Here is a 27,641-nt window from a genome sequence, read left to right as displayed (position 1 = left end):
ACTTTGCATCAATTTCCCCACAACAACATACTTTTTATTCCAAATATTATTTTATTATGTCCTTGAAATTTTGACAACTCACTTGGGAGAATTCAACGGTTAGGGGTAAGTTTACATATTAAAATAGAAAACAGTAACATTCAACTTAGTTATATGTATAGTTCTTTAGAAATTGTATCATAAAACTAGAATTTTAGACAGAGAATTGAGTTAGGGTTGATAACTAAGAGACCTTGGTCTTAGGTGTAGAAGATTTCAGAGTTTTGTTGTAACATACTTCTGTAGGAAACATTAACAAAAGAGAAAAGAATTAAAATGGCATCAAGATAAAACATAGTATTTCAGACTATATTATCTGCTTGTTTAATTAATTAGTTTGTTTCTTCGTTACTATAGTTTAATTAGCAGTTGATATAAGACCAATCAATATACAGCAGCTGCCCTCTTGGACTTTCTATCTAATATTAGAAGACCCTGAATCAATTTATAACAATAATCCTGCAAAATAAATACTACAATTAATTTATCATATATATATATATATGATTTAATGGTGATTTTTGTTCTTGCATGAAGTGGTAAAGAGATGAAGGAGGAAGAAGAAGAGGATCACAGTGACTTACATGGTTCGGCCAAAGATCTGGACTAACATATATATGCTTGATCAATTAGAGGTGGTACCTAATAGTCATACTATTACACTATTTTTATATAAGGGTGTTTTGTTAAACTTTTGATAATGTTAGATTAAACATAATGAAGTACAAAATATGTTGATTTCTCCATAGCCACCCAGCTGATCCAACCTCATGCTTGAATTTTTGTTTCATCGGTTAGTTTCTCAACTATGTTTTTGGTTGGGACGTTGGTTTCGTAAAGCTTTATTAAAGATATATCCAACACTCATTTGCTGTTTCATATCTCAACTAAAACGATCATCACAATGCTTAAATATGTTGGCGTTGCCATAGTGGAACAGTTTTTCATTCCGTGTTTCAGTTATTTTTTTCGAAACCCACAGACTTTCAAGTCTGATATTTATTGATTTGATCCAATAAAAACCTTTAGTTAAATTTTCAAATAACTCTTATCTCAAACCCAAGTTGGTTTTTCATCAACCCAGCTAAAATTAGGTTACTTTTCTCCCATTTTACATCCAAGAAGTCTTTCTATACATATTATTATAAATGTCAGGAGGAGAAGAGTTTCAACGGATTGTGGAAACATTTTGATTTTAAAGTTAGAAACGACTCAAATTCCAAACATTATTAGGGTATCTTGAATAAGTTCAAGTGCTTTTGAAACACATTCAAAACACTTTCAAAAAAGCAACCTCATACTCTTGCTCATATTGAATTTCTCGAAAGATTTAAATCTGTATAGATGAGGTAAAAAGTATGGAGTTCATTCAAGAATGAGGTCCGCTTTGGGGTGAAAATGGAAGGCTACAAAAGGTTGGGGTATGAGTGAGGAGGAGGTACATGGAGGGTTCGTTAGTGTAGCTATTCTGAAAAGATGAATTCCCACTTTATCTTTTGTTTAACAACTCCACTTCCATACTTCTTTTTTAATTACGCACATTCTCTAGTCTTAAAGTAACTAATTAAACAATTAATCCCTTGCTTCGCCCTTTCAAAATTCTAAATCATTTTCACACTTTGATACATCGAGCATGTTTCATCATCCAAACTCGAGTTAAATGGTTAAGCCGATTTATATACACAAATAACTAGTTTTAGTATAAGTTCGGGTTGAATAGAATGAGCACATAAAATTTCGTGTAAATTGGGGTTTGATGGGTTTGATTGGTAAGAGAATAAATTGCAATGAAAACAAAGTAAGGAAATTCAATATTAAAGATTATAAATTAACAAGATATGAATCCATACAAAATCTAGTTAAAAACTTTAAATACATTAAAATAAGAAAATTCCTAAACAACCTAGACTAGATTAAAGTGTATCTTAGTCCATTTTCGACATCTCAAGCAATGAGGAGATGTTCGAGGGCATAAACATAACTAAAAAAAGAAAAACAATTAAAGAGAAATTGTGTAATGAATAGCAGAAATTGGATGTCTCAAGACTTGAAATGCGAAAAATATTATCGTTTATACCATCGTAACGACTTTGAGAAGGGTAATAAATTTTAGGGTAATGGTAATGGATGATCATTTGAGAAATAATAATTAAGAATATAACAACATTTTAAAAAAATTGTAAATATAGCAAAACTATCGCCGATAGACTTATATCGTTGATAGACTCGTATGATTTATCGGTGATAGACCAATTTTTATAACATAATCTATCAGTGATAGACTCTATCATTGATAGAATTTGACAAATTTTGCTATATTTGTAATTTTTTAAAAACGATTGCTATATACTTAATTATTTTGAATTTAATTACTAAAATTTCAAACTATCCCTCAATTTTATCTTATGGGTAAGAGTAAAAATTTGTGTATTGTTTGAAAAAACCAATAAGCCAAATTATTATTAATGGGCCTTAGCCCACTAATACAACAGCCGACTTGATTGGCCCATTACTTTTTTTCTTCTTCGTCTTTTCGAAACGTTTCTTCGATCATAAACCCTCAGAAAATGGGTCTAAACCCTAAAACTGTAAAGAAACGCCATGAAGCGAGCTTTATGGGGAGCTGTCTTCCACGTCTATTCTGGCACGCTTTCCGTTTCTCCTCCGCTACGAACATTTCGTTCCCGCCCCTTACTGTCTCCATTTTCCGTTTCCACTTTGCGACGTTACTCATCCGGGAATGACAAGTACAATGAACTGAACTCAACCAAAAACAAGGACTCTCTCGTCGACGATGATGTCAGCACCGAAGGTAAATTAGTATTCAATTTGAAAATCATTTCTCAAATTTGGGCACTGTGGACTATACTCTCCAGGAATTTCTAAGCATGAGTCATCGCCTTCTATCATATTTTATTGGTATAGCTCATAATTGTGGGATTTCAAGTTCAGAGATCTTTTTTTTTACTTTCAAATTGTGTCTTCATTTCATGAGATGGTTCTTCGTAATTTTACAGTTGGTCGGATAATTGCCATGTTTTTTTTTGCCTTACTTAAGATTATTGTACATTTTTTTGTCATTCTGTTGAAAACTGATATGAAGAGGTATATTTTTTCCAGTTTAATTGTTTGAGTTCTTGAGTTGATGTTAGTTTAGCACCATAGTTGACTATAAAATCTTGGATTTATATCCTCTTCTCACGTGTAGGTTGTTTAATTCTGGAAATTTTAGAATAGATGTGTTAAGAAGCGTTTGTTGAAGAAAGTACTTTTAATCAAGAGACTTCCGTTATAAGTAACCGGAAAAGTAGTGAAATGAAAGTTGATTTTGTTTGTTGGTTGTTGGTTCTGTATATTGGAAGTTCTTTTAATTAAATTAGAGATAGGTTTTGAATGAATATTTTGAGAAAGATGTGAGAATAATTAGAATTACAAAGCAATTAAGTGAGGAAAATAGAGATCAATGAGAGAAAGCAAAAGAGCTCAGAAAAATAGAAGGGAAATCTGGAAAAGAAAGTGAGTAGAAAGAGTTTAGTGCAAAGAGATATTAAGAAAAAGGTGTTCACAGAGAAATGTTAATGAAAGAGTTTGTATTTTGAGAAATGAAGGATAATGTATTTTAGTCAAAGATACTTGATAGAACATCTATGATCTACCATTCACTTGTTCAAAAAATACGACTGATCTTAGTGAAATTAACCATTTAAATAGTACTTCTGTTAAAAGATGTGTAAAGTTCTTGTTATTTCTGGATCAATTTTTGGTAGTATGATTAATTTTTGTTTTTGAGCTTCTTCATTTGGTGTTCCTTTTCTGGAATCTTAGACTTATGATTTAGAAGCTAATACAGAAATGATTTATCTGTGAATTCAGAGCTGAAGAGGAAAATTGATAAATTTTACGAGGGTGGTGATGCCGATTCGTTACCAGCAATTTTCGAAGCAATATTGAAAAGGAAGCTATCGGGTAAACACGAAGATGCTGATGATGAGCTGATGAAAGAAATTCGACAGCAATTGCCCGGAGAAGTTGAAGATTTTAAAGGTGAAGAAGAATATGATTCAGATTTAATGGACGATGATTCCAGTGATGCCAGTGATGATTCTGAGGAAGAAGATAGAAGAATATAAGATAATGCGAAGCTTATAGTTTATGATGATGTTAGATTATTTTACGTTTTAAGTGAATTCTATCCCCCAACTTTTACTTACTTCAATTCAATTGGATGGAGTGGGCTTTAGGATTATTATTTCAAATCTTTTGTCATATAAATGTACAATTATTCACTTGGGTTTAGCACAACATTGCCATTGTATGAGATAATAATGGATTTGGTACGAAAAGAAAAAAGTTCTGTCAAGAATGGGATTCGAACCCATGCCCTTTCGGACCAGTACCTGAAACTGGCGCCTTAGACCAACTCGGCCATCTTGACTTATTTAACCAATCAACTGCTGATTTTCTATAAACTTTTAAATAAAGCCCACAAGGATAGCAATCAAATCAAATATACTAATTTGGCTTTAGTAATCTCACCCATTAATCTAATTATATTGTCTTCAAAAAGTACACTACTCCATCCTCCAATTACCTCCATAATTACTAAATTAAGATTGATTAATATTAGTTATTAATTTTAGACATCATTATCATGATGATCGTTTGATTGCATAAGCTAGTTCGACTAAATTGTGATTTAAAAATAAAGTAGAACCAATTGTGAAATATATTTATGTATATTAAATATTGAAAAACTTTCCATTTTTTTGAAATACGGATACTTGTTAAAGACTGTGATATTTGGAAGATATAAAGATATGTAAGGCATCTATATAAAACCTAAGCCTTGCATGGTAAAGAAAGCAAATCATGTTAGAACGTCTAACTATTTGTATCAACACTATAATGATAATAACAATAATAAAAGAGAAGTACTAAACTGGAGGTTGCTAAATCACGATGAAAATGTAACAAAATTGATGTCAATCAGTATCTTCAAAACAAGCTCTCTCTCTGTTTCTCTCATGGCTTTAAAAACCCAAAACATAATTTGTTTCCTATAGAAGAAAAAGAAGAAGAAGAAAAGAAGAAGGCCAGAGGTTGTCTATTTTTCAAGCACCACATCCAGCGCCACACCCGGCGGCACAACCGCCGCCGTAAAGCTCAACGTCAACCGTGGAATTCCGGTCTTTCGACATGCCATCGGAGCAAGAGAAAATTAGAGTGGAAATTATGCAGAGTGTAAACAAAGCCACCCAAAACAACCAATAAGTTTCACCGCCGGCGAGCCCAAAGCTTCCATTTTGACTGCTAATTTCTCTCATTAGTCTTGCCATTTTTACAATAGAGATGGGTTTCAAAGAATATAATGAAGAAACCCAATTGAGTTGTTGTTTTTTTGGGAAGTTTTCATTGTCCATGAGCTGCTTTTATAGTGCTCAAAAGTTCAATTTTTTTCATTTCTAATCTAAACTAAACAATTAAGTACTACTAAGGTAGGTGTTTTCTTTTATTTATTAATGGTATATATTAACTTTTTGGAGGCAAAGGGTCCATTATTTGTATGTGTGTGTGAGAGAGATATTGGATTTGCACTAAAGTTTTGGGAGGCAAAAGTGTCAGAATTTTGGGAGTGAAAATGAGAGTAGTGGATGCTTGATGGTCTCTTTGCATTATAATCCCACTCTTCAATGTCAAAGCAATACCCATCATACAAATAAAGTAAAACCCACGATTTTATTCCAAACAATAATAATAATTATGCTCACTTTTCACACTTTTACAAATATTAATATTTGTTCTCTTCATAAAAAAAAACATATACTAATTTCATATTCTATACATTAATCAACCTTACATAACTTTTCAATTCGAGTATGTCGTTTAAAGTTCAAATTTTGTTAACTTGTATTCACAACATCAAATGAGTACAAAGTTGGAATTTTTTTTTGTATCGAGAACATTGTAAATATTTGAAAGTGATTTTCAAATTGTTGAACCATTTTTATCATATTCAAAATCACTTCAAAACATGCGTTCAAGTTCTCAAAATTAATTTAGAATAATATCTAACAATACATTTATCATTCCATCAAAATTATTTTAAATTATTAAGAACATATTTTAATGATTTGAAAAATAAAAAAAAATAGAGTAATTTTTAACCCTTTTATAAAAGCTACTTTTAATCACATAAAAATCAATATAAACATGTCTCTTATTAACCTTATAGGAAATTACATATACAAAGTTAAAAAAAAAAAAAATGACACATAAATATTAGAGCAAATAAAAAAATGTATATAAGCCCTTTATCTTTAAAGAGAATAAATTAAAGTAGAGTGGTATATACATAAAAAGTAACAAGAGATTTAGGAAACAAATATATATATTGATCCTATGTTATGGATCAAAGAAGCAAAGCATATGGCAATGAATTATATAAAGTTTCAATAATTGAAGTAAAATAATATTGATGTATATATATTATGAAATAATAATAAAAAAGATAGTAAAGTTTTTCTTTATGGAATTGACTTCATTATTGTTGGGTGGCATGAAGTAGGATAGAACATTAGTCCAAATCAACATCCATAATGGGAATTCAAATAATGATTAAGAATTCAATAATTTTGGGTTAGTGGGGGAGAGGGATTAATTCTAATGGGAAGCTAATTAATTAAAAATTTAAAGAAATGAAGAGGAGGAATCACATCTCTCTCTATACTAAACTAACATTAATTAAACACATTAATACGATTTTGCTATTCTTAATTCATCAATCTCTCCCCCAATATCATATGATCATCTCTTGATCTCTCTATTGGGAAATATATTTATTTAGTTTGTGGAGGCCAACTAGGATTTACAAATAATATTAACTCAACAAATTCTAACTTGATGATCTCTTCTCTCTCTCTCTCTCTCTCTCTCTCTCTTTTTCTTAAATGAAATAATAATTCATTTGAATTTTGGAAGTTGAAAAGTTTATGTACTAAAAATAGTTGGATAAGATATGGAAATTGTAGTTTAATTAGTTTAAGGATGATTAAACTCACTTTAAATATATATGTATTTAGAGATGGAGAATTTTAATTTATTACATGAGATGGCATATTAAGTTATAATATGATTTATATATAATTGATTAATTACAAAGAGTGTATATTGAAATAATCATCTGAGTTTCTTGTCTTTGACAGGTCCTCTTGGGATCTTGTTGAGGAATTTGGCATCGAAATTTCTGTAAGATTTCTTGGTTTGATAAATGGCCATCCCAGCAAGTTGATCAACCTCCTCTTCATATTTCTCATATAGAAATGGCAAAGTTTCCAATGCCACAAATCCTTCATACATATACATATATATATACACATTATTTTTTCAACCCCACCAAGACAAAAGAAAAAATTAGCTAAGTTAAACTATAAATTTGGTCTCTTTTCATATTTGATATAGTTGTATGGACTATTTGTGAAGGTTTTGTAAACATTGATTATAGAAGCTAAATAGTTTTAATTAGAGAATTATTGATATTAGTGTATGGAGGGAGTAATGAGATGTTTCTTACCGAAATAAAGGAGATTGAGAAAGCTAACGTATGATCCAATCACTGATAAAAGATAGAGTGAAACAATGGCCTGAAAAAGTGATAATTAAAGACCCATTACCATTAGCAAAATATCTTCCATCTAATTCCAAAAACTAATTACATACCAGAAAGAAGAGTGGGAGATCTTTTCCATAAGCGATATCGAAAATCTTGGTGAAGAATTGGTTGATTCTTCTGTGCAAAGTGGAAGCAACGTCTTTGAATGTTGATTCTTTCAATATTGCTTCTGGAAGCCGTGGAGGATTCCTAATAATTATAACATTATGGATATGATCATCATAACATATACATCAGAAATTAAACTATTGATCATGGATGATACAGTACATATAAATATATATATTACCATTTGAAAAATTCAGCACCGGTGCACCAAATGAAGAAGATGAGCATGGAGGTAATAGAGAGATGACAAATAAGAGTGACAAAGTTGTATTCAACAATCTCAAACAAAAACCATAGCACTGTCATTCCCAAAAGTAATCCTGCCGACTTCTTCTTGTCTTTCCATAACAGTATGTCTGCAACTGCATCATTCCAAAAATTTATGTATCCAATGTTATAATTACTTTCTATCTTCCTTTCATTTCCTCATTCCCATCGTATCATAATCATCATATACACTAAGAAACTTACAAATGGTATTCACATGCATGTGATTCAGTTCTACAGCTTTGTACTAAAATTTAAAACTAAAAAATCTTCTGTCAAATACATTGTTTTAAGAGAAATTTTGATAAACCCTATATTTGAAAATGTTTCTTGTTTTTATTAGCAACAAATATATTTCAAGTGATAATAAAAAGTCGTGTTCTCCCGCCTCAAACCTATTATGTTATGTTGCTTAATGTTTTACATAGTATTTTGAAGTTTCGTTTCAACACGCTAAAATCCTAACTATATCTCTAAATAATCTCGATTCTATTTTTTTATTCTTTTTCTCACTTTAAATATCACGATATAACAATAGAGCAATTAAATTAATTAGACAAACTAAGGAATTTAATTTTTAATTTACCTCTTCCTCCTCCAAAAATATCATAAACGGGGCGGCGGCGACCGAAGAGCTTCGAACGAGGTACCGAATCATCGTCGGAGTCGGAGTAGCTCGACATGATAATAAGGATGAGAAGTTTGGAAGATGAGTAGTTGAAGTTTTTGTTTTGTTTTGTTTTAGAGGGTATAATGAATTGCAATGAGAGGTGGGTATATAGGGGAAGTGGAATTAAGGTTTAAAAGTATATATGAAAGGGAGGAATGAGGGGTTCTAAGCTTGATAGTAAAGAAAGCTAAGGTAAAGGAAGGAATGGCTTGTGGGATAATATATTGGCTCTCTATGTGGCTATGTGTGTGTCTTTTCCTTTTGCATAGCCTTTACTACAAGAAAGGGCAGTTCCCTCTCATCTTCTCTTGTGTCAATTCATTCAATGGCCCTTTTATAAAGTTAACCACTATGTGTATTTGTGTATAGTTAGTTGTATATATATGAATCCAACACTTGTCTAGCTATCTTTTTCTTTTACCAACGTCACGAACACAATTACATGTGATTCTTTTGTTGACATGTATTGTCGTAGTGTAGTAGAAAACAAATAATGTATCATAGAATCTTGGAACCGATGTAGTGGGTGAAGGAATTTTTTTTCATATGATTTGATTGTTTAGTATAACTTGAATAATTAGATAATTTGATTTGAAGTGTTGTTTTATTTATATTATGGGTTAATTTTCTTATATTTGAAGTACAATTTGGAGGTTTTGATATGAAATTAACTATCCCATGTTTGAATAAATTTCAACAAATAGTTAACTTAATTGTTTATTGATTCTTGAAGAAGTGTTTATAGCTTTAGGTATTTTTCAAATTGTATGAAAAAAGAAAGAAAAGAAAACGTGGGTACACAAAAATGGACCAGAAGTGGGCCGATATATTCAGCCCAGAAGTGAATGAAGTTTTGGCCCAAAGTCAATGTGACGAATAAGGTTGCTATTTTGGAGTACTACAAATTGGAAGGAAGAGTAATGGTAATCAATTTTAAGAATAATAATTAAGGACGAATGTAGTAACATTTTTAAAAGAATACACATATAACAAAGTCTACGAAGGATAAATTTCTGGATAGACTATTAATAGTATGATTTATCATCGATAGACATGATAGAAATCTATTGATATAAACTCTGTTACCTTTATTATTTTTTTTTAAATGTTAAATACGCTAATATTTTGATTTTGGTTGTTATATTTTCTACTGTCCAATCAAAAATTTAAAATAAAAAAAAAACATTTTTTTCATCTCTTGAGCTTTTGCATGACATTAATGAAGGATTCGAGTTTAATATTTGCATATATGAAATGAATATGGAATGAAAAGTTTCCTAAGTTCGAAATAAGTTTGAATTGAATTAAGAAAAAAATATTTTTTAAGAAACTCATTTTCTTTAAAAATGTTTAGAATATACTTAAAAATTGCTTCTGAACACTTTAGTTTTTTTTTCTCTATTTTTCAAAATAACTTAAAAATGTAATTTAAACACACCATTGATTAGAGCGGGATGGATAGATGATAAGAGAGGGTGGGAAATGAAAAGGAAAAAGAAGTAGAAAATTATAGGAGTGGAGAAGTAGAGAGAGAGAGAGCATGCTTATTGCTTAGTGATAGTGAACTAATGATTGTGAAGAGTATGATCATAATAGTTAATCAAGTGAGCATGCACACATCTCTACTAAAGTAAAAGCAACCTATCATCATTTTAAATGAATGAATGACCCATCCATATATATATATTGTATTATCATTCTTAACCAACCTTCTACCATACATATATACTATATAACAAAACCTATAACTAATATTACTCCTTCAAACTTTTTCATTTAAATCTTCACATATCGTTTGAATCGATCATAGTTTTCTCTTCCTTTACTATCCTAAACTTTCATTTTTAACATCATTTCACTCTTAATATTATTTTTTAAATTTATGTTTGCATTTATTTGCAAGATAATATTTACAATATAACTTTAGAATGTTGTCTTACCTTGAAAAAAAAGAAAGGGTTAAGTATAGTTCAATTAAGTTGTAATAAAAGTTTCATCAACTAATTATAACAATATTTATCAATTTTTATATATATATATATGTGTTCGTTGTTTCTTAACCAATTTTATAAGTAGAAATTATTTTTTTCTTTTCTTTTTTTGAAAAAAATATAATAGAAAAGGACTTGTTGAAAAAGCGTTTCATTTCCAAATGCTATTATTGGCTACAACTATATGGTTTACTAGGGACCTATGGTCATTCAAATACAAAGATTGATATATAATTATATTTTACTTATCAGTAAGTTTTGGAAGTAAGAAGAACGTGAAAAAGTAAGTAAGAACTTAGATTTCTCTACTTCCAATTCTCTAGGTAAAGTGATAAATATGACCTTAAGTCCATCAAGATTCTTGAGTAACTTCCAAGTAATTTTGATGGTCAATAGGATTTCTTAGAAAAAAATAGTAATAAATAAAAAAGAGAGAGGCCTTTAGTGAAAAAGAAAAGTGGTGAGTAATAGTTATTAAGGTGAAATAGCAAAAAGAAGGTGTACTCAATGATGATATTCCATGTGGCTGCTGAATGAGAAAGAACTATTCCTATGGATGGAGATGTAACAATTATATTCCCATCAACCTCACCGAAAGAAAACCACAGTTCCCCATTACAACAAGTGGGCTCTCCATAATTTCATTTGATGCCAAGCAATGATTGAAATGGAAAAGGAAAAAAAAAGTAGAAGGGAATGGAAAAACCAAAACAGAAACAATGGAGAAAAAAACTGTTTCATAATTATGAGGGATGACTTTTCATACATTTTTTTCATATTCATTCGTCTCATACTAGTTTACGTACGTATTGACTAATTTCACGTGATAATCTGCTTGAGTCTATAATAGTTGAATGTCGAAAAAACTCATAAAATATTAATATATGCATTGATGTTTAGCACATTGTCGTAGCTGTCCGTCTTTCTATGTAAATCAATGTATATGTAATGTGTTAAACTTATAATTATAACTGAGTAACAAGTAGAGATGATTACCGTACAATGTGGAGAAAAGTGAGAGGAGGGAACTGTTGCACCTTTGAAATTTGGTGCAATGATTAAGAAGCCCAATTGGTAGCACGAGAGATCTTTCAAGTCCACTATTTGTCCTTTTGGTACTGAGATTTTCAAGGTAGCCAAAATTTCAGGACATTTTCTCTTCCGCTGCTACTGTCCCTTTTCTTTGATAACCTACAAAAACAGAAATGTGAACATGACCCTTGATGATGATCTCTTGCTTTCAAGACCTTCACCTTGCGGCTATAAATTGAGAAGCAACTTAAGCCATTTTCACCCAACATTCCACATCTCTCAATTCTATCTCTCTCTCTACCTCTTTCTCTCTTTCTCTTTCACACACACACCCCTAAAGTTCAACTGCCTTAAAAGAAAGAAAATGAAGGCATCACAGATTGCACTAAGTATCATAGTGATGTTTATGACGGTGGAGATCACAATGGCAGTGACATGCAGTCCAGTGCAACTAAGCTCCTGCGTTAGTGCAATAACATCTTCAGTTCCACCTTCTAAGCTATGTTGCTCTAAGATTAAGGAACAGAAACCCTGCCTCTGCAAGTACATGCAGAACCCCACTCTAAAGAAGTTTGTGGCCTCTCCTAATGCAAGGAAAGTTGCTAACACTTGTGGAACTCCATTCCCCAAGTGCTAGGATTTGGTCCCCCTTCCTTCCTCAAGGCTTTTCCACATCAATGGAACTTTTTTAAGACCTCTAATTTCCTACTGTTCTGGGTCCATTATTACGCGCTTAATTACTAGCTAAAAGAATATAATCTATGTGTGTGGGTGTTTGACTTCAGTGTGTCTCTCTATGGTTTTGTGTTACAGTGTTTGTAGTGAGATCAGAGAGTTAGATATTGAAATGGGGAGTTATGTTGAGTCCTGCTCTTATGCATCCTCCATTTTTGTCTTAGCTCTTGTACTCTGCAGCAGATGATTGTTTGTAATAGAAAAATTCAGATTTGGACCAATTTTCTCCCCCGCCCCCCATAAAAAAGAGAAAAACTATCATGAACTATGGAGTGGAGAAACAAATACATAATCAGGAAAGTCACAATAAAAATAGGCATCCAGAACTCATAATCAATAAAAGCAGAGTTATATTTGGAATCACACAAGTGTCGGTGCAGATGGAGACTAATCTCTAATCAAGAAGGAGAAATGAATTAAATTCTTTTATTCAGATTGAAAGTAATGATACGAAAAGATCAATCTTTTGTTGTGTCCAATCAGACACAATACAAGATATACAAAAAGAAGGTAAGGTACTTACAAAAAAATCTATTTTCTTACAAATTAAGAAGGTTTGAAATTGGGTTCCATCCCATGATCCATGGTCTTTTGTCGGAAGGAACAACAAAATTGAGTTCAAACATCTCCCTGGACATGTTGCCTCCTTCACGAAACCCAACAAGCTTTGCCACTATCTCTGCACTGTCCTGAATATGCTTGGGGTCGTGAGGATTCGTCCAGAGCTTGTTTACAAATTGGATTTTCCTTTGTTTCCCTTCAAGCGGTACTTCCCATTTAATGTACAACGCATCTCTTTCTTCTGCTGTCAAACGTGTAGTTAATCTCTTTGCAAGAAACTCTCTTTCACGTCTCAACGCTCTCATGCTACAAAAACAAAAAAAAAAAACAAAAAATAGAACAAGACGGAGGGGGGAAAGATTAGGGTAATCATTCCAATTAATCAAAAGTAAGAGGTTGAAAAGGAGAGAAAAGAAACCTTGACGAGCGAGAGATTGTTGGCTCATCTCCAACGTGAGCTGGACTAGCATTGCCAAATTCCGCTAGGTGATCGTGCAACCATGTTAATCGCCTCATCTCTACTTCCAGGTAAATCTGATCAGCCTCGTCGCCCTTGAATAACAAGTAGAACTGAGACCTGTGAATAATGGAAACATAGCAAGCATCCCATAACTCAATAATCTGCTGCCTTTGCTCCCTGAAAGTTAAATGCCACGGAACTTGATCGTCATCCTGGTCAAATGTGTTTTCATCACAATCTAATTTGTTGCCAGCTGCTTCATTTGCTTCCAGCTCAAGGACCTACATACGCCATGGAAAAAAAAATGCAGTCTTAGTGATGATTAGAAATGGTCACAAATCTTTAATGGATGAAATTCAACAACAATTCTGCACACCTGACAAACAAGTAGCTGTTTTTGATACTGAAGTTTGGCCACACGTTCTTTCAATTCTGTCACATATGCTCTTATGCTTCTTACGTTTTCTTCTGCTGCATTTTGGAACATCTTTTGCATTTTCTTCATGTTTACAGAACTTGATCTTCGATAACAAGGAGTGCTCTCTTTTGATGAGACATCTCCACCTTCTTCACTCTTTGTTGGGGTCTCTTTCTCAGACTCGCGCAAAATCTCAGATGAGATGACATCATCATTCTCAGGAGCTCTATTTTCAATATCGGACTCCAGTACTTGTTGGGAAGTTGTTGAAGGTGAGCATGGAGATCTTAAAAAGTTTTGCCGGTTGGTAATATTACTTGAGGCCAAAGGAAGCAATTTCTTCTTTTTTGTGGAACTTTTTTGTTTGGGAGTTGATTCACTGCTCATGAACTGCTGATAATTACTTGGCAGAGACATTACCAACTTGTCAATAGACTTCTGAACATTTTCAAGCTGCTCTTCTAAATTGGCAATGGTGCTACCTTGAGAATGAAGCCGTGTTATCTCTTCCTTAAGATTAGCACCTACACTCTGGTTAGTAGCAATAACACTCCCAACCTCAACCTCTTTGGGCTCTGAACGGACTGATCTCATTTCTCTTATTTCAGCTTGTAGTTTGGCAATTGTTTCTGCGGCATCTTGGTTCCCCAGTCTGTGACAAGCCACCTCCTTTTGCAATACTTCGAGGGCTCTATTAGCTTCCTCCCCTAGCTGCTCCTGGAGATGTTCCAGCTTACGAATTTCATGCATAAGTGTGAAAGGAGCAGTAGATGATTGTCTCATCATTGACTGCCTTAATATCATACCACGGCCAAGGTCCTTGCTGTCGAGTCTCTGAGACAATGCACCAGTAAAGGACAAACACTTCTTCACTGGAGGACGGGTAGATTCAATTGGGTTAAAACCCTGAGAATAAAAATGGATGTTATTTCATGATCTCAAGGAACGTGATATATTGTTAAGGAAAAAAATATTGTCAGTGAGTACAAGAAGAGAGAAGGGACAGGGAGAGAGACCTGCTGGTCCTCCTCAAGTTTTCTGCGGAGCTCATCAACCTGGGATTGGGCAAGGTCTCTTTCTCGTTTTAATTCTTCAATCTCCATTTCCATCTGGATTTTAATCAAACGCTAAGTTCTGGATGATTCACTCAACTTTATGTAGAGAAATTGTTAGATTGAATTGTAAAGTTACCTGTTGGATTTTTAGATCTTTCTCCCGTTTTGGATCAGGAGTGCGCAGTTCTGCTTCTAGCCTGGCAACTTCCTTCTGTAAATGTTTGACCAATTGTTTGTCCGACACAACCTGTTTAAAAATTTTCAAACAAAAAGTTAACGGAAATCCTTTTGCATAAATTAAAACTGTGGTGAGGATAAATATCGTTATTACCATATTAACTTGGGCGTTATTAGTCACTTCCTTTGCCCGGGTGGCAAAGTACAAAGTATTCCGAGATTGTTCAACATGAGTCAATGCTGGACTCAATGTGCATATAATGGCGGTTCGTGCATTTCCACCAAGCGAATGCTGCAATATGCGGGTGAGTTTTGAGTCTCTATAAGGTATATGGCCACTTCTCTTTCCAAGACTGCAACAATAAACAAAAAACTTTAGATGCAATATAGAAGAATACTGCTGCAAAAAGTTAAAAAAAAAGAATATATATATATATATATCAGATACAATGAATGTAAATTTTTTTCACGAAACAGATTCTGACCTTAGCTTTCTGATCACAGTTGTGAGCGTCATCAAACTAAGGTTAATATGACAGCCTTCTCTTAGCCTAGCACCATCAGCATGTGTTTGTGAAGCTCTCTCACTTCCAGCTAAATCAACAAAATTCTGCACGATGTTGAAATTAGTAAGTCCAAGAAAAAGTTATTAAAAAAGTACAAGATTGTAGATAAAAAGAGTGCAAAAGAAATTTTCCTACCAAGCTTGCTACAAAAGACCTAACACAATCTGAATTTTCTCGTAGGGTACTTTGAATTGTCTGCACATACAATCAAAAGAATTTATTGTACAATCCAAAAGCTGAAAAAGTAAACCTTTTAGATAAGACCATCAAAGGTGGATAATTCCCATCAAACTAACCAGCCTTATTATCTGGTGTGACCGAGAGCTATAGTCATTCAAGGCAGTTTCACCAACTTGTCTTTGAGCTACAGCATAAAATTGAGCAAATGTTAAAGCAGTGTATTATGGAGGGCATTGGGCAAATTTAAGTAAGGACACAATAGTTCTTACCCTCACAGATGCTAATCAATTGTCTTAAATGTTGATCATTATTCGCGGTTTCCTCTACTAGTTTCTCAACCATTGTACCTTTCTGCATAAAGAGAAACAATTCAGTAGATTGTAAACAGAAATTATTCAGTGGAGCATATTTCCTTTAACCCTTATACATGTTATTATGAATAGTACCTCTGGGTCATCATGAAGCTTTAGATTCCGACCTGATTCTGTATTCAATAGATCCCTGACGTTCTCATTGTATATTTCAAGTCCTGAAATTCTTATTGTAAAATCTCTCTCGGGTGTCTGTAAAATAACCAAGAATGGCTGATGATTATTTAAGGTACCAAAGTACCAGCAGAAAATAATTCCGTTCCAAACAGTCACAACTTACATTACTAATATGTTTGTAGATATCATTAACAGCTTTCTCAGTTATCCCCCTCATTGTAAATGTCTTTCCACTACTAGTTTGCCCATAAGCGAATATGGTGGCTGCAACATAAAACCAATATACGGTCATTTGAATGTATAATCACCTAATTTGGGTGTAAAAAAGATGAATGGATAATTCTTTAAACTACCGTTGATGCCCATTAGAGCAGATAAGGCAACATTCTTTACTCCTTCCTCATATACTGCTTCAGTCAAAGAAGCGGGACTGAAAACTTTATCAAATGTGAACGAGGCCGGTTGAGTTTGACGTTCCTGAGGCTGAGATTTGTACACAATCGTATTATCATCAATGCACTCCCATGCCATTTGATCCTTCGCTTGCTGCTCCTTTTTACTCAGAGGCCTTAACCGCACAGTAACAACGATCTTTTCTTCCTTAGATCGAGGTCCTCCAGGTGTTGACGCTGGCGTCCTCTCTATTTTAGAAGCTGGAGTTGCAGGCGTTCTGATAGTCATCGTGATACTTTATATCTGCCTATTTCTCCCTCACAGTCGAACCCAAAATACTGAAATGGTAGGAAAGTGATTAAAGAACAGCTAAAACAAACGAATTTACTATAACCAAACTCATTTCTCCTTCAAATAAACAGAGTTGAAGAAAATCAAACGTCAGTCACGCCGACAATGTAAAAAATTAAGAAGAGCCACCCAAATTAGCAACATTTCTAGTCTAGGCCTCCATATATTGAGCTAAACCATGACTAAACCTAGTAGGAGTATCGTGGGTGATTCCGATCTTAAAATTTCTACATACCCTAAAAAACTCAGTGACACATTGTTAGAAGTCGGATTTTAGTGGAAATGGAAACTTCCGCTTCAGTAACTCACTCAACAAGCTTAAAATGGAAGAAATGGCAGAAATACAACAAGCATTCTACAGAAACAAAATCAAAGTAGTTCTCAAAGCAAAAAAAAGAAAAATCTAAATTCAAGAAAAGTAGTAGTTCTCACATTAAATTCGAGCAGAATTGTTGGCGTCGGAACTTAGATGGCCAACACAATCTGATCTCGCAGGGACAGAAGAGAGAGCTATGAAGTTGCCTTATGAGGGTTTTCGGATAGAAATTTGAGAGAAAGAAAGAACGAGAGAAAGAGAGAGAGAGAGAGGGAGTATCGTTTGTCTCTCCGAAATGAAAAGGCGTTTGTGTTTTGCTGGGCGTACGACCAATTAATTTGAATCCAGAGTGCTCCCAACGGCTAGTTTTTCTTTTTCTTTATTCTTTTTCTTATTTGCTAAATTGTTAATAATTATTGTTGTTTACATTGCTGTGGGACCCGCTTTCAAGATGTAACCGTTTGTATTTTTTTTTTTTTAATTTCTTTAATATATAGTTTTACAAAAGACAAAATTAATGAAACTTATATTCCTAAAACGTCCCATAACTTCACACTATTTCTCTTGTAACCCCCAATTAGTTCCTACCTATTCCATTTTGTTTCGAGTTCAATATTTTTAAAATATTAGACTATCATTACCGATAAAAGTTTAGTTCAACTAATAATTAGAGATGATTGTTGGTCGAATTCAGCTTTTTTTATGCAATCAATTTAGTAAATATTCAAACGAACTCAACATCGATGAGTAAGGATCGAGTCAGTTTAACACTTAGAAATACTTTTTGAAAATTCTCAATATGAAACTTTTCTAAATTGACCCCGACTGACCTGTCTTGTTTTTCTATGAACTGACTTCGGTTTGGTTGATTGGCTCGATTTTTCAGTCTATCATATTCATCTCTAATTTAACACATACTTTAACAATTATTGGATAAATAGTGTGAGATTTATAAATTTTACTAGGAATAATACTAAATTTTTTAACGTAAACAATATCTAATTTTCCATTTTGCATAGGAAATTTTGAGAGAAACTATTATTAACAAATGGTATAAATTGATTACTCCATAGTGAATAACAAATAAAGTGTAAAATATTTTTGAAATGGTATGATTGTATATATTAATATACTAAGTCAATTTAGAACTTAAATTAATATAAGTATTAGTTAAGTTCTATCCGAGTATAAATTAACTTGTTTCTCTAAAAATTATATTCACGAAGAAAAATTGGAAACCTTTAAATTATAAGTCTCATGATGAAATTAAATTGTGACATTTTCTTTTCTACGATAATAAAATATTATTCAATCTATACTGATTTACTGGTTGTAGTAGAAAAAGAAGGTCATTAAGGTATTAGACCAAAATTATGATTACAAGAAAATAAAATAATTAACTAGTTAATATTAAAATACTAATTAACCGTTACTTAATCTAAATTAGCGAACTAAAATAACAACTAAACTAAATATTAGAGATGCATTTGGTTTTGTAGTTATGAATTTGGTCAAATACATTATGTGTTACATCAATGTTTACATGTACGATAATGATGTTTGCATGAATAAGACTTATGTACCCCTACTCTTCGTTCATGTCATTATTTAATTTTTTAAACAGCGGAAATACATTCATATTTCTTGGTTCGGTGGATTTCGTCATTCTTTTGTTGTAGGGCCTCATATCAATTTAATTTGATTTACATCCAAGACAATCCTATTATATGAGTTTTGACCGAATGATTTGTGCCTGTCGAAGATCTCTTATCTACCGTTTCAAGAAAAATGACCTATTAAAATTTTGGAATCCAAGGATCAAGAGTTCGATTTCTCTTAATTAAGCAGCACCCCTCCCTTTTATCATCGTCTAAATGATGCAATACATGGTTAATTTGATCAACCATCAATTGAGGACTTTATCGATTATTCGAGAAATGTCATGGACGAGATCCAAGTGTTGGCAAACTTGAATGACTTGTTCGTTTCGTTCTCTTTCTATCACAAAGATCATGGAAATCACGTGGCACATAAACATAGCCCGTACATTTTGACATTCTTTGTTGCTTGCAAAAATAGCAAAAAAAAATAAAATAAAAATAATAGAGCCAATGTCACTCACATTTTTAGAATTGCAAAAATAGTAAATTTAAAACCAGAGATCATGCCAAATTTACAATATACAAAAAAAAAAAAATATTATGAGCTGCTTTTTTCTAATTTTTTTTTTTTTGTTATCTAATGCAATTTTTCTAATTTTTTTAATAGAATAAAGATATTTTGATTGCTAATTCCTAATTCTCTCCCTATTAATATTTTATTGAAGATTTTATGATGCTTGAGGTTGAGGCTAATGCTTTGGAGTCAAACGTCTTTTCAACGTTAGGAAGAATCATAAATAATTCTATACAAAATTAATACAAAATTAAGAAGAGTGGAAAAGTTTTGTTATACCTAAAAAGATCACTCGTGACTGATTTGGTTATTGACTAACTAAAGCGTGCTTTACAAACCAATTTTATTAAAGTGCTTTGAAAATGCTTTTGAGCAAACAAACATCCAACGGGCAATGGGTTTTCTTTTGAAATTATTTGAAGAAAATAAAAAGGAAAAAATAGTTAATTTATTTTAATTATACATTGAAAAGTTCCAATTCATATCCTTTTGTTTGATTTTCGATTAATTTCACCGAGTGGAATTATAGAAAACAATTAAAGAAAACCAAGCGAAATTGGACAAATTAAGTATAAGATACAAAATTAAAAACATTTTAAAGTAATTATATAAGTTATAATTGAATAAGCTAAAAAGCTTTTGGACAAAATAGTATTTTCACTTTTGATTTAATTTAATAATGATCGAAAATGACTAAAACAATTTTTTTTTTTCATGAAGAATGGAAAAAGCAGATTGAAAGAAATTTTATTTTCCAACTTCGTTCTTGACTTTGAATCCCACAAAGAAACACTTAGTTTTGGTGTGATAATTCTTGGAAATCGACGTCCAGAAAATAAAATTAAGACTTTTTTTTTAAAATTGGTTGACGAAAATTCTAATAGTTATTAAATTAAAAAACAACTAAAATTAATAAATTTCTATAGGCTTTGTTCAATGCAGTGGGCAACATGACAATATTTTTATTTTTATGTGTTAAGATAAAAGAATAAATTGACTAAATGCAAAAAAAAAAAGTTGAATCTCACTAACATAAATTTGTACTATCAACTTTTGAAATTAGAAAGTTTAATTCTCTCACATATAAGAAAAGAACTCTAGTAAATTCAAAGTAGATTTTACTTTAGTAACATTTCTATTATGATTAATGGTTGGACGTGGATAGACATTGGATGGTAAAGTCTTGGTTTGATTAATTTGAAGGTTGATTTGAATTTATAAAGTAGAGATTTCCATGATGAAACAAATTGATCCAATTGAATTAAAGAATACAAATTGATTGAGAAGAAAAAAAGAACACATAGGTGGCTTCTGGGGTAGATTTAATTTCAGTTCTTGCTGACCCAAAGATTATATAAATGGAGTCAACTTCAACTCAATCAATTTCACATTACACAAAAATTAGATATTTCTAAATTTTCTATTCTCCACTTTCCCGGAAAAAGACGCATTTTAGTATAATGTAAAGTAGCGTCAGCATAAGGAGACCATTCCAATTCCGCGCTTTCCATTGCATCAAATTTCTAAACCCTCAATCCCTCTGTTTATGTTCATGATCCTTCTTCACGCAAATGAAATCCTCCGTCCTTCTCTTCTCCTTCACGTTTCTTTTCTTTCATCCTCATCTCTGTTTTGCCGATGATGCCCATGATGAATTCAAAGCTTGCGGTGTGAATTACAACTGCGGTGAGTTGGTTAACATCTCCTATCCATTTTGGGGGAATGAGCGCCAATCCTTTTGCGGTCGTCGACAATTCCGCCTCACTTGCAAAGACAATGAAACTACTACGATTCAAATCCATTCTCGGCAATATATTGTTGTGAACATCAGTCAATCGGATCATAGAATGACGATCGCAAGATCAGAGCTGTTCGATGATTACTGCCCTAATAATGAAATTGAAGCGGCGACGTTGGATTTTAGTTTGTTCAAGTATTCTTCGAACGATCTGAATCTGTCCGTGTGGTACGATTGTCCGGTGCTGCCGGGAACCCAGAATCTCTCATTTGAGTGTGGATCGGAAGGGGAAAAAAGTGGGAGAATGAATTATGCTTTGGATAATATTGAAGCGGTGAGTTTGAGTCCATTAAGCGTAGGTTGTAGGATTAAAGTTGAAGTGACGATTACGTCGAAGTTATTTAAGGAAGGGAAAAGGAACAGAACGATGGTGGTGGAAAGGGGAATGAAAGAAGGGTTTGAAGTTGAATATGGGGATTTTTACACCGTAGCTTGTGAGGGATGTAAGGAATACGGCGGCGGCGTGTGTGGTCGAAACGAGACGGAAGAATTTCTGTGCAAATGTCAAAATGGAGAATTACATCCTTTTGTTTGCAGACCTCCTCCTCCACCTCCTCCACCTCCTCCACCTCCTCCACCTCCTCCGGGTATGTTTAATTTCTTCCTTATTGCATCATACTCTTACCGGCTCAGGCAATGGTCCGCTTTGGAAAAATTAGTATTGTATGGGTAAAAATTAGATATCAAACCTATAACTTTTAGCCTTTTGCTATTGATTTTTGTAATCATTTAATAAATAAAAAAAAGTAATTTAATTTAAAAAATTCTGAATTAAAAAACAAATCTTAACAGGTAAAAAAGAAAAAATAAAAAAGGCAATAGTGCTTAATATAAAAGTCTAAGATAGTGAGTAGTCAAAGTTGACCAATGAAATTGAGGGTAGTGGGTCCACGTAGGCTTTAAAAAGTTTTAAGGCTAAGATCGTTGGAACGTGTCAACAGCTGTTTGTGTCATGTGAAGGAGAAAACAGATCTCCGCTTTGACCCTATAATACACAATTATTAAATTCACATTTCACTATGAATAATATTAGTAATAGCTTATGCAAACGATATTTGAAATTTTCTAAACTTTAATACCCCTTCTATTTTGACCTCTTCTTTTCATTTTATTCTTTTTTTTTTCTGTTAATATTTTTTTCCTTTCAATGTCCCATCATGTTTAGAATAGATTTGTTGTACACTTGGTATATTAAAATTCATAACAATGATCAAACTCAAATGGGTTTGGAGTGAAAATGACAAAAAAAAAAAAAAAGTTAGTTTTCAAAAAAATTCTAAGAAGAAGATTTCATGTTTAGGTATAAAGTCCACATGAGACACTTAGTCTCACCTCCGATCCCTTAGGTAGAATGATGAGAAAATGGATGAAAGTGGATAAAAAGATACATTCATCTAAAGTTGAGAGTTAAAAATATCACCTCCATGTTAGAAAACAATGGTAGCAATTAGGGATGAACGTTGATTTTTTTTGGTTTTGAGACCAACAAAAAAAACAATGAAGAAAAAAAAAATGAATTTGCTATCTGTTTTAAAAATAAGATTTTTTAATCATTAGCTGACGTCATATTTAAGTGAAATTACTAAAACAAAACCTTCTCACTTGCAAATTAGTCTCTTAGTCTTCGCTCTTCCTAACAATTCAAGGTGGAAAACTCCAAACCAAATAAAAGAAACCACAAAGAAAGTAAATTTCACAACACAAAATATTTCTCTCCCAACACTATCTCACAACTTTTATACTAGAAATATCATTTTATTCCACTTTCAAACTAAAGAATATAAATATAAATTTAATTAGAGTTAACACATCTAAACTTATATTTTTCAAATTGAGATGAGTTGGAACCAACACATTTGACTATTATTATTATTTTTGGTTTTCCACTATTTTGCTGCTTATTTATAGTTCCAAGACTAGAATTTTATTTTTTATATTTTGATAGTAATCAATATATAGGTTTACTTTAAATATAATCAACTTTTATTTAGTATCTATTTCTTTAAACAAATTACTTGTGAATTTAGTTAACTTGGTGAACAATACAAAAAAGAAAGAGAGAAAAAAAAAAAGTCCACAAAACTCTTCCTTTTGTTTGTGTAGTGTAAGTCAAATGTTTCCCATTGTAAGCTTCTTCTTCTACCCTTTTCCCCTCTTTTATGATGTCACTATTTCATATACATAACCAAAGCACCTTTGATTTCATTGCCTATTCATGATTCCTAATTACTCTTACATAATATTAATTAAGACTAAACCAATCGCTATTAGTTACGTTCTAACTAATATTATTACTCAAACTCATTCTATTTTCCTTTCTTAATGTAACTAATCATTCGAAATAGTCCGTTGAAATTTGACTGAAAGCCTAAATCATAAGTTTCAATTAAACTTCAAAAAATGAAACATTAGAAAATAAGACAACTTTATGTTTGATTACATTAAATTTTTTTTCCATTTTCCATGACCAAAATTCTTCCAAGTCTTGTTTATTTATTGTTTTTGAATGTAGTGGAGAACTAAAACCTACCTTTCATGATCAAAATTTGCCGTCCAAGTTGACAATTTTCTGTAGTTTTGCAAAAATAAGGCTCATAAAGTTTCTCTCTTTGATTTTGTGGGAGGTGAAGAAATTGAAACCCCATGTTGAAAAGGAACTTGCTTTTTTCCCCTCTCTATTACAATTTCATTGAGGAAGCAATCTTAGTTCTTATGCCACAAAATTCATAAAAAAAACATTTTGTGATCGTTCCCATTTGGCCCACCTTCAAGTCTTCTAAATGACTTCTAAACTTTGCTTTTGCTTGAACCATGATTTGTCTTTTCTCTTCCTTTTTCCAAACATCATTCACAAAACCAAAACACAAAGATTTCAAGAACTTAAAACAAGAAACAAACCCCTCCAAATCGGATTCAAAAAGGGTTGGTTTAACTCACCAAAAACACTGGAAGTTCCCCTTCAAAACCTCTCTCCATTTTCCTACCCTTCTTCTTCTTCTTCTTCTTCTTCTTCTGGTATCTTCCATTTATGGATTTCATGAAAACCCCTTTTCTTCTCATCATCTTCTTCATCTTCTTTAATTGCCAAACTCTGTCCTTAGATCAAAAGTTTGAAGCTTGTGCTCCAAAGTCCTGTGGGAATGGTCCAAATATTAGTTACCCTTTCTGGATAGCTCATTCTCACAGCCCCTTCTGTGGATTCCCAAGCTTCCGTATTTCCTGCAAAGATGAAAACCCAATTATCAGAATTTCAAATGAAGATTATATTATCAGGGATATTTCCTACAAAAACCATTCTTTTCTTTTGACAAATGATGCGGTTTATGATTCAAACTGCCTTACTCCTCTACATAATTTCAGCCTCCACCGAACTCCATTTAGTTATAGTTCAGATCATATTGGTTTCTTCTTCTTTTACAATTGTACTTCTCTTCCTCCCAATTATAGCTACCCAATTGACTGTTCTAGCACAAGCAAACTCCATTCATTTGGTGCTTTCCATGAAGGATATCTGGAGTTTATGAACTTCTCTTCCAATTCTTGTCAATCCTCTGTCGAGGTGCCTATGGACTTTAACAATGAGGATGATGATTTTACTGGGTTGTTGAGGAAGAATTATACTGATCTCTTGAAGATGGGATTTAGTTTAAATTGGAGTGGCCAAAGTTGTAGCACCTGTGACACAAGTGGTGGCCGATGTGGGGTCGAAAAGAATCAGTTTGTTTGCTTTTGTCCTGATGGACCTCATCTCAAAACCTGCAAAGAGGGTAGCTTTTTAGAAATCTTCTGTAAAATAGGAATGTCCCTAACAGTTAAACCTTAATTCTTGGTCTTGCTTATAAACTGATTTTGCATTAATCTGCATATACTATTCTATTTCTTCTGAGCTCGACAGTTTTTTCCATTCTTTTGATAAAACAATATTGTCTAACGATTTGCTTCCCATGGCAGGACAAGATACAAAATGGAAGAAAACCGTCATAGGTAAAAACTAGAACTTGATTTCACATTATAGACATTATCTTATGGTCGAAAAGTGTGGGTAACTTAATTAAATAGTAAATGGATGATCATATGGCAGGCGTTTGCTCTGGTATTGGAGGTGTACTGTTAATGGGGGTTGCCTCTTTCATCTGGTTTTGTTTGCACAAAAAGAAGCTTGCTCGTTCTTATACTCCCTCCTCCTTTCTCCTACGAAACAATTCCAGTGAACCGTCAACGAAGGAACTTGAGAAAGGAGAAAATGACATGGGGCTACCTTTGTTCTCTTATGAAGAGCTTGAAAAAGCCACAGACAGATTTAATCCAGCCAAAGAACTTGGAGATGGTGGCTTTGGCACTGTCTATTATGGTAAAGATCACAGTTTTTGATATGTACATCACCGTACTCGAGTATGAAGTTTTGAATTCAATATTTGATCTCTTCGCAGGCAAACTTTCAGATGGGCGTGAGGTTGCAGTGAAACGATTGTTTGAAAATAACTACCGACGAGTTGAGCATTTCATGAATGAAGTTGAGGTCCTTACTCGATTGCGCCACCCACATCTAGTCACCCTTTATGGATGTACCTCTCGAATTTGCCGTGAACTTTTGCTGGTTTATGAATTCATTCCAAATGGTACTGTGGCCGATCATCTTCATGGCAACCGAGCAAAACCTGGTGAGCTTCCATGGCATACAAGGTTGAAGATTGCCATAGACACAGCAAGTGCTCTCGCTTTTCTTCATGCTTCCGAGACTATCCACCGAGATGTTAAAACTACCAACATTCTTCTTGACAACAACTACAACGTTAAAGTCGCCGATTTCGGACTATCTCGCCTTTTTCCTACACAAGCCACCCATATATCAACTGCTCCACAGGGAACTCCTGGCTACGTTGACCCGGAGTATCACGAATGTTATCAACTTACAAATAAAAGCGATGTCTTTAGCTTTGGAGTAGTATTGGTTGAGCTGATATCTTCAAAGCCTGCAGTTGATATCACTAGGCACAGACATGAGATTAACTTGTGGACAATGGCAATCAACAAGATTCGAAATGACGAATTACACGACTTCGTAGATGCATCTCTTGGATTTGAAACAGATGAAACAGTGAGAGAGATGATATGTGCAGTTGCAGAGTTGGCATTTCGATGCTTACAAAGTGTGAAGGACACAAGACCGTCGATGTTGGAAGCTCTGGAAATTCTAAAGAACATAGAGAGTCGAAGTAGTGGCAAAGGAAAAGAAGAAGACAGAGACATTTCACACGAAGACGATGTGCTGCTGAAGGATGGTTTAGTTCCAGAGTCTCCAGATTCCGTTGTCGTGCCTTGGATGAGTAAATCATCAACACCAAATGGCAGTAGCTAAGTTCTTTCTTTGTGGGTTCGTGGTAAAATAGATGTTAAACTTTAATAGCACTGCCTAATCCTTTTTGTTCTTTCACCCATTATTATCACCTTTCTTAACCCTTCTTAGGTTAATCAGATGTACATATTTGAGATTGAATGTAAAGCTCGCGTTGTCATTCTCCATCCACTTCCTACCTCGTTCTACTGCTCATGAAAAAAGTAAGATAAGAAAAATATGAAGGAAAAAATTATGTTGATTGTGTCCAAAGTTAACACTATAATAATAAAGATTATAATGAATGAAATAACAGAGATCTCACATTTTCTTTCAATCATAAGCTTCACTTCCAACATCCAAAACGTTTTTCCAGTTCCATAATCCATCTTCTTGAAGAAAAAGAAACTGTAATTGGATATCTTCATTTAAGCTAAATAAAACGCAGGATTCGTAGTACCGTTGTCGCCTTTCAAAGTTCCAATGGAAGCTTTTTGGTACTGCATCATCTGTATTACAACTTCCGAGGGTATGCGCATTCGAGTGATCAGGATCCATTCTCTCTTGTCTTTAAAAGCCTAATCTTAGCTTGAGACTCCAACATTAAGAAGAAGAAGAACAACCGATCTCCACTGATCCAAGACTTCCAAATTCGAATATCTTTTGTTCCTTCAAGTAAAAAATTGGAGAACACCTGTAGATATAGTTAATGGCGAAATCTTGTTCACTCATAAGTGAGAATGACTTCCAATTTTGACTTCCCACACCAAATGAATTAAAAAATCATAACATATATTATATCGAGAAATTCTCAATAAGCAGAAATTATCAGTCGCAATCCATACAAACATCATTGT

At 33.0% G+C, this 27,641-nt stretch overlaps 5 protein-coding genes, 2 long non-coding RNA genes and 1 other non-coding gene across 9 annotated transcripts; 3 read left to right on the top strand and 5 right to left on the bottom strand.

The window, feature by feature from the left end:
• The first annotated feature begins 2,589 nt into the window (after positions 1–2,589).
• On the top strand, positions 2,590–4,341 carry LOC101216147. Its single transcript, XM_004137438.3, has 2 exons — positions 2,590–2,851; positions 3,913–4,341. The coding sequence occupies exons 1-2, from the start codon at positions 2,641–2,643 to the stop codon at positions 4,167–4,169; spliced, it is 468 nt and encodes a 155-aa protein (XP_004137486.1). The 5' UTR covers positions 2,590–2,640; the 3' UTR covers positions 4,170–4,341.
• Positions 4,342–4,393: 52 nt separating this feature from the next.
• On the bottom strand, positions 4,394–4,474 carry TRNAL-CAG. Its single transcript has one exon. It is a non-coding gene; the product is annotated as a tRNA-Leu (tRNA).
• A 2,602-nt stretch (positions 4,475–7,076) lies between these two features.
• On the bottom strand, positions 7,077–8,878 carry LOC101215902 (reticulon-like protein B9). The gene is made up of 5 exons (XM_004137437.3): positions 8,670–8,878; positions 7,998–8,178; positions 7,756–7,897; positions 7,610–7,679; positions 7,077–7,385 (listed from the first exon to the last, which is right to left on the bottom strand). The coding sequence occupies exons 1-5, from the start codon at positions 8,764–8,766 to the stop codon at positions 7,216–7,218; spliced, it is 660 nt and encodes a 219-aa protein (XP_004137485.1). The 5' UTR covers positions 8,767–8,878; the 3' UTR covers positions 7,077–7,215.
• Positions 8,879–12,020: 3,142 nt separating this feature from the next.
• On the top strand, positions 12,021–12,732 carry LOC101215659 (non-specific lipid-transfer protein 2). The gene has a single exon (XM_004137436.3). The coding sequence runs from the start codon at positions 12,141–12,143 to the stop codon at positions 12,411–12,413; it is 273 nt and encodes a 90-aa protein (XP_004137484.1). The 5' UTR covers positions 12,021–12,140; the 3' UTR covers positions 12,414–12,732.
• A 174-nt stretch (positions 12,733–12,906) lies between these two features.
• On the bottom strand, positions 12,907–17,789 carry LOC101215425 (kinesin-like protein NACK1). The gene is made up of 14 exons (XM_011652313.2): positions 17,593–17,789; positions 16,770–17,147; positions 16,580–16,680; positions 16,375–16,491; positions 16,198–16,279; positions 16,045–16,112; positions 15,884–15,943; positions 15,668–15,792; positions 15,337–15,535; positions 15,142–15,252; positions 14,967–15,059; positions 13,909–14,856; positions 13,491–13,813; positions 12,907–13,378 (listed from the first exon to the last, which is right to left on the bottom strand). The coding sequence occupies exons 2-14, from the start codon at positions 17,095–17,097 to the stop codon at positions 13,051–13,053; spliced, it is 2,883 nt and encodes a 960-aa protein (XP_011650615.1). The 5' UTR covers positions 17,098–17,147; positions 17,593–17,789; the 3' UTR covers positions 12,907–13,050.
• A 3,286-nt stretch (positions 17,790–21,075) lies between these two features.
• Positions 21,076–26,972, top strand: LOC101208057 (LEAF RUST 10 DISEASE-RESISTANCE LOCUS RECEPTOR-LIKE PROTEIN KINASE-like 1.2). The gene is made up of 4 exons (XM_011652299.2): positions 21,076–22,036; positions 25,401–25,433; positions 25,531–25,800; positions 25,880–26,972. The coding sequence occupies exons 1-4, from the start codon at positions 21,223–21,225 to the stop codon at positions 26,806–26,808; spliced, it is 2,046 nt and encodes a 681-aa protein (XP_011650601.2). The 5' UTR covers positions 21,076–21,222; the 3' UTR covers positions 26,809–26,972.
• Positions 24,094–25,881, bottom strand: LOC116404612. Of its 2 annotated transcripts, XR_004217567.1 has the most exons (3): positions 25,708–25,827; positions 24,792–25,205; positions 24,094–24,668 (listed from the first exon to the last, which is right to left on the bottom strand). It is a non-coding gene; the product is annotated as an uncharacterized LOC116404612 (long non-coding RNA). The 2 variants fall into 2 exon arrangements; XR_004217563.1 differs by having other exon boundaries at positions 24,094–25,205; positions 25,708–25,881.
• LOC116404618 lies at positions 26,870–27,250 on the bottom strand. The gene is made up of 2 exons (XR_004217582.1): positions 27,110–27,250; positions 26,870–26,993 (listed from the first exon to the last, which is right to left on the bottom strand). It is a non-coding gene; the product is annotated as an uncharacterized LOC116404618 (long non-coding RNA).
• Positions 27,251–27,641: the final 391 nt, after the last annotated feature.

Source organism: Cucumis sativus, chromosome 1 (genome assembly GCF_000004075.3).
Source record: "Cucumis sativus cultivar 9930 chromosome 1, Cucumber_9930_V3, whole genome shotgun sequence".
In the NCBI taxonomy this organism is placed as follows: Eukaryota; Viridiplantae; Streptophyta; class Magnoliopsida; order Cucurbitales; family Cucurbitaceae; genus Cucumis; species Cucumis sativus.
This window is presented reverse-complemented; position numbering and strand designations above follow the sequence as displayed.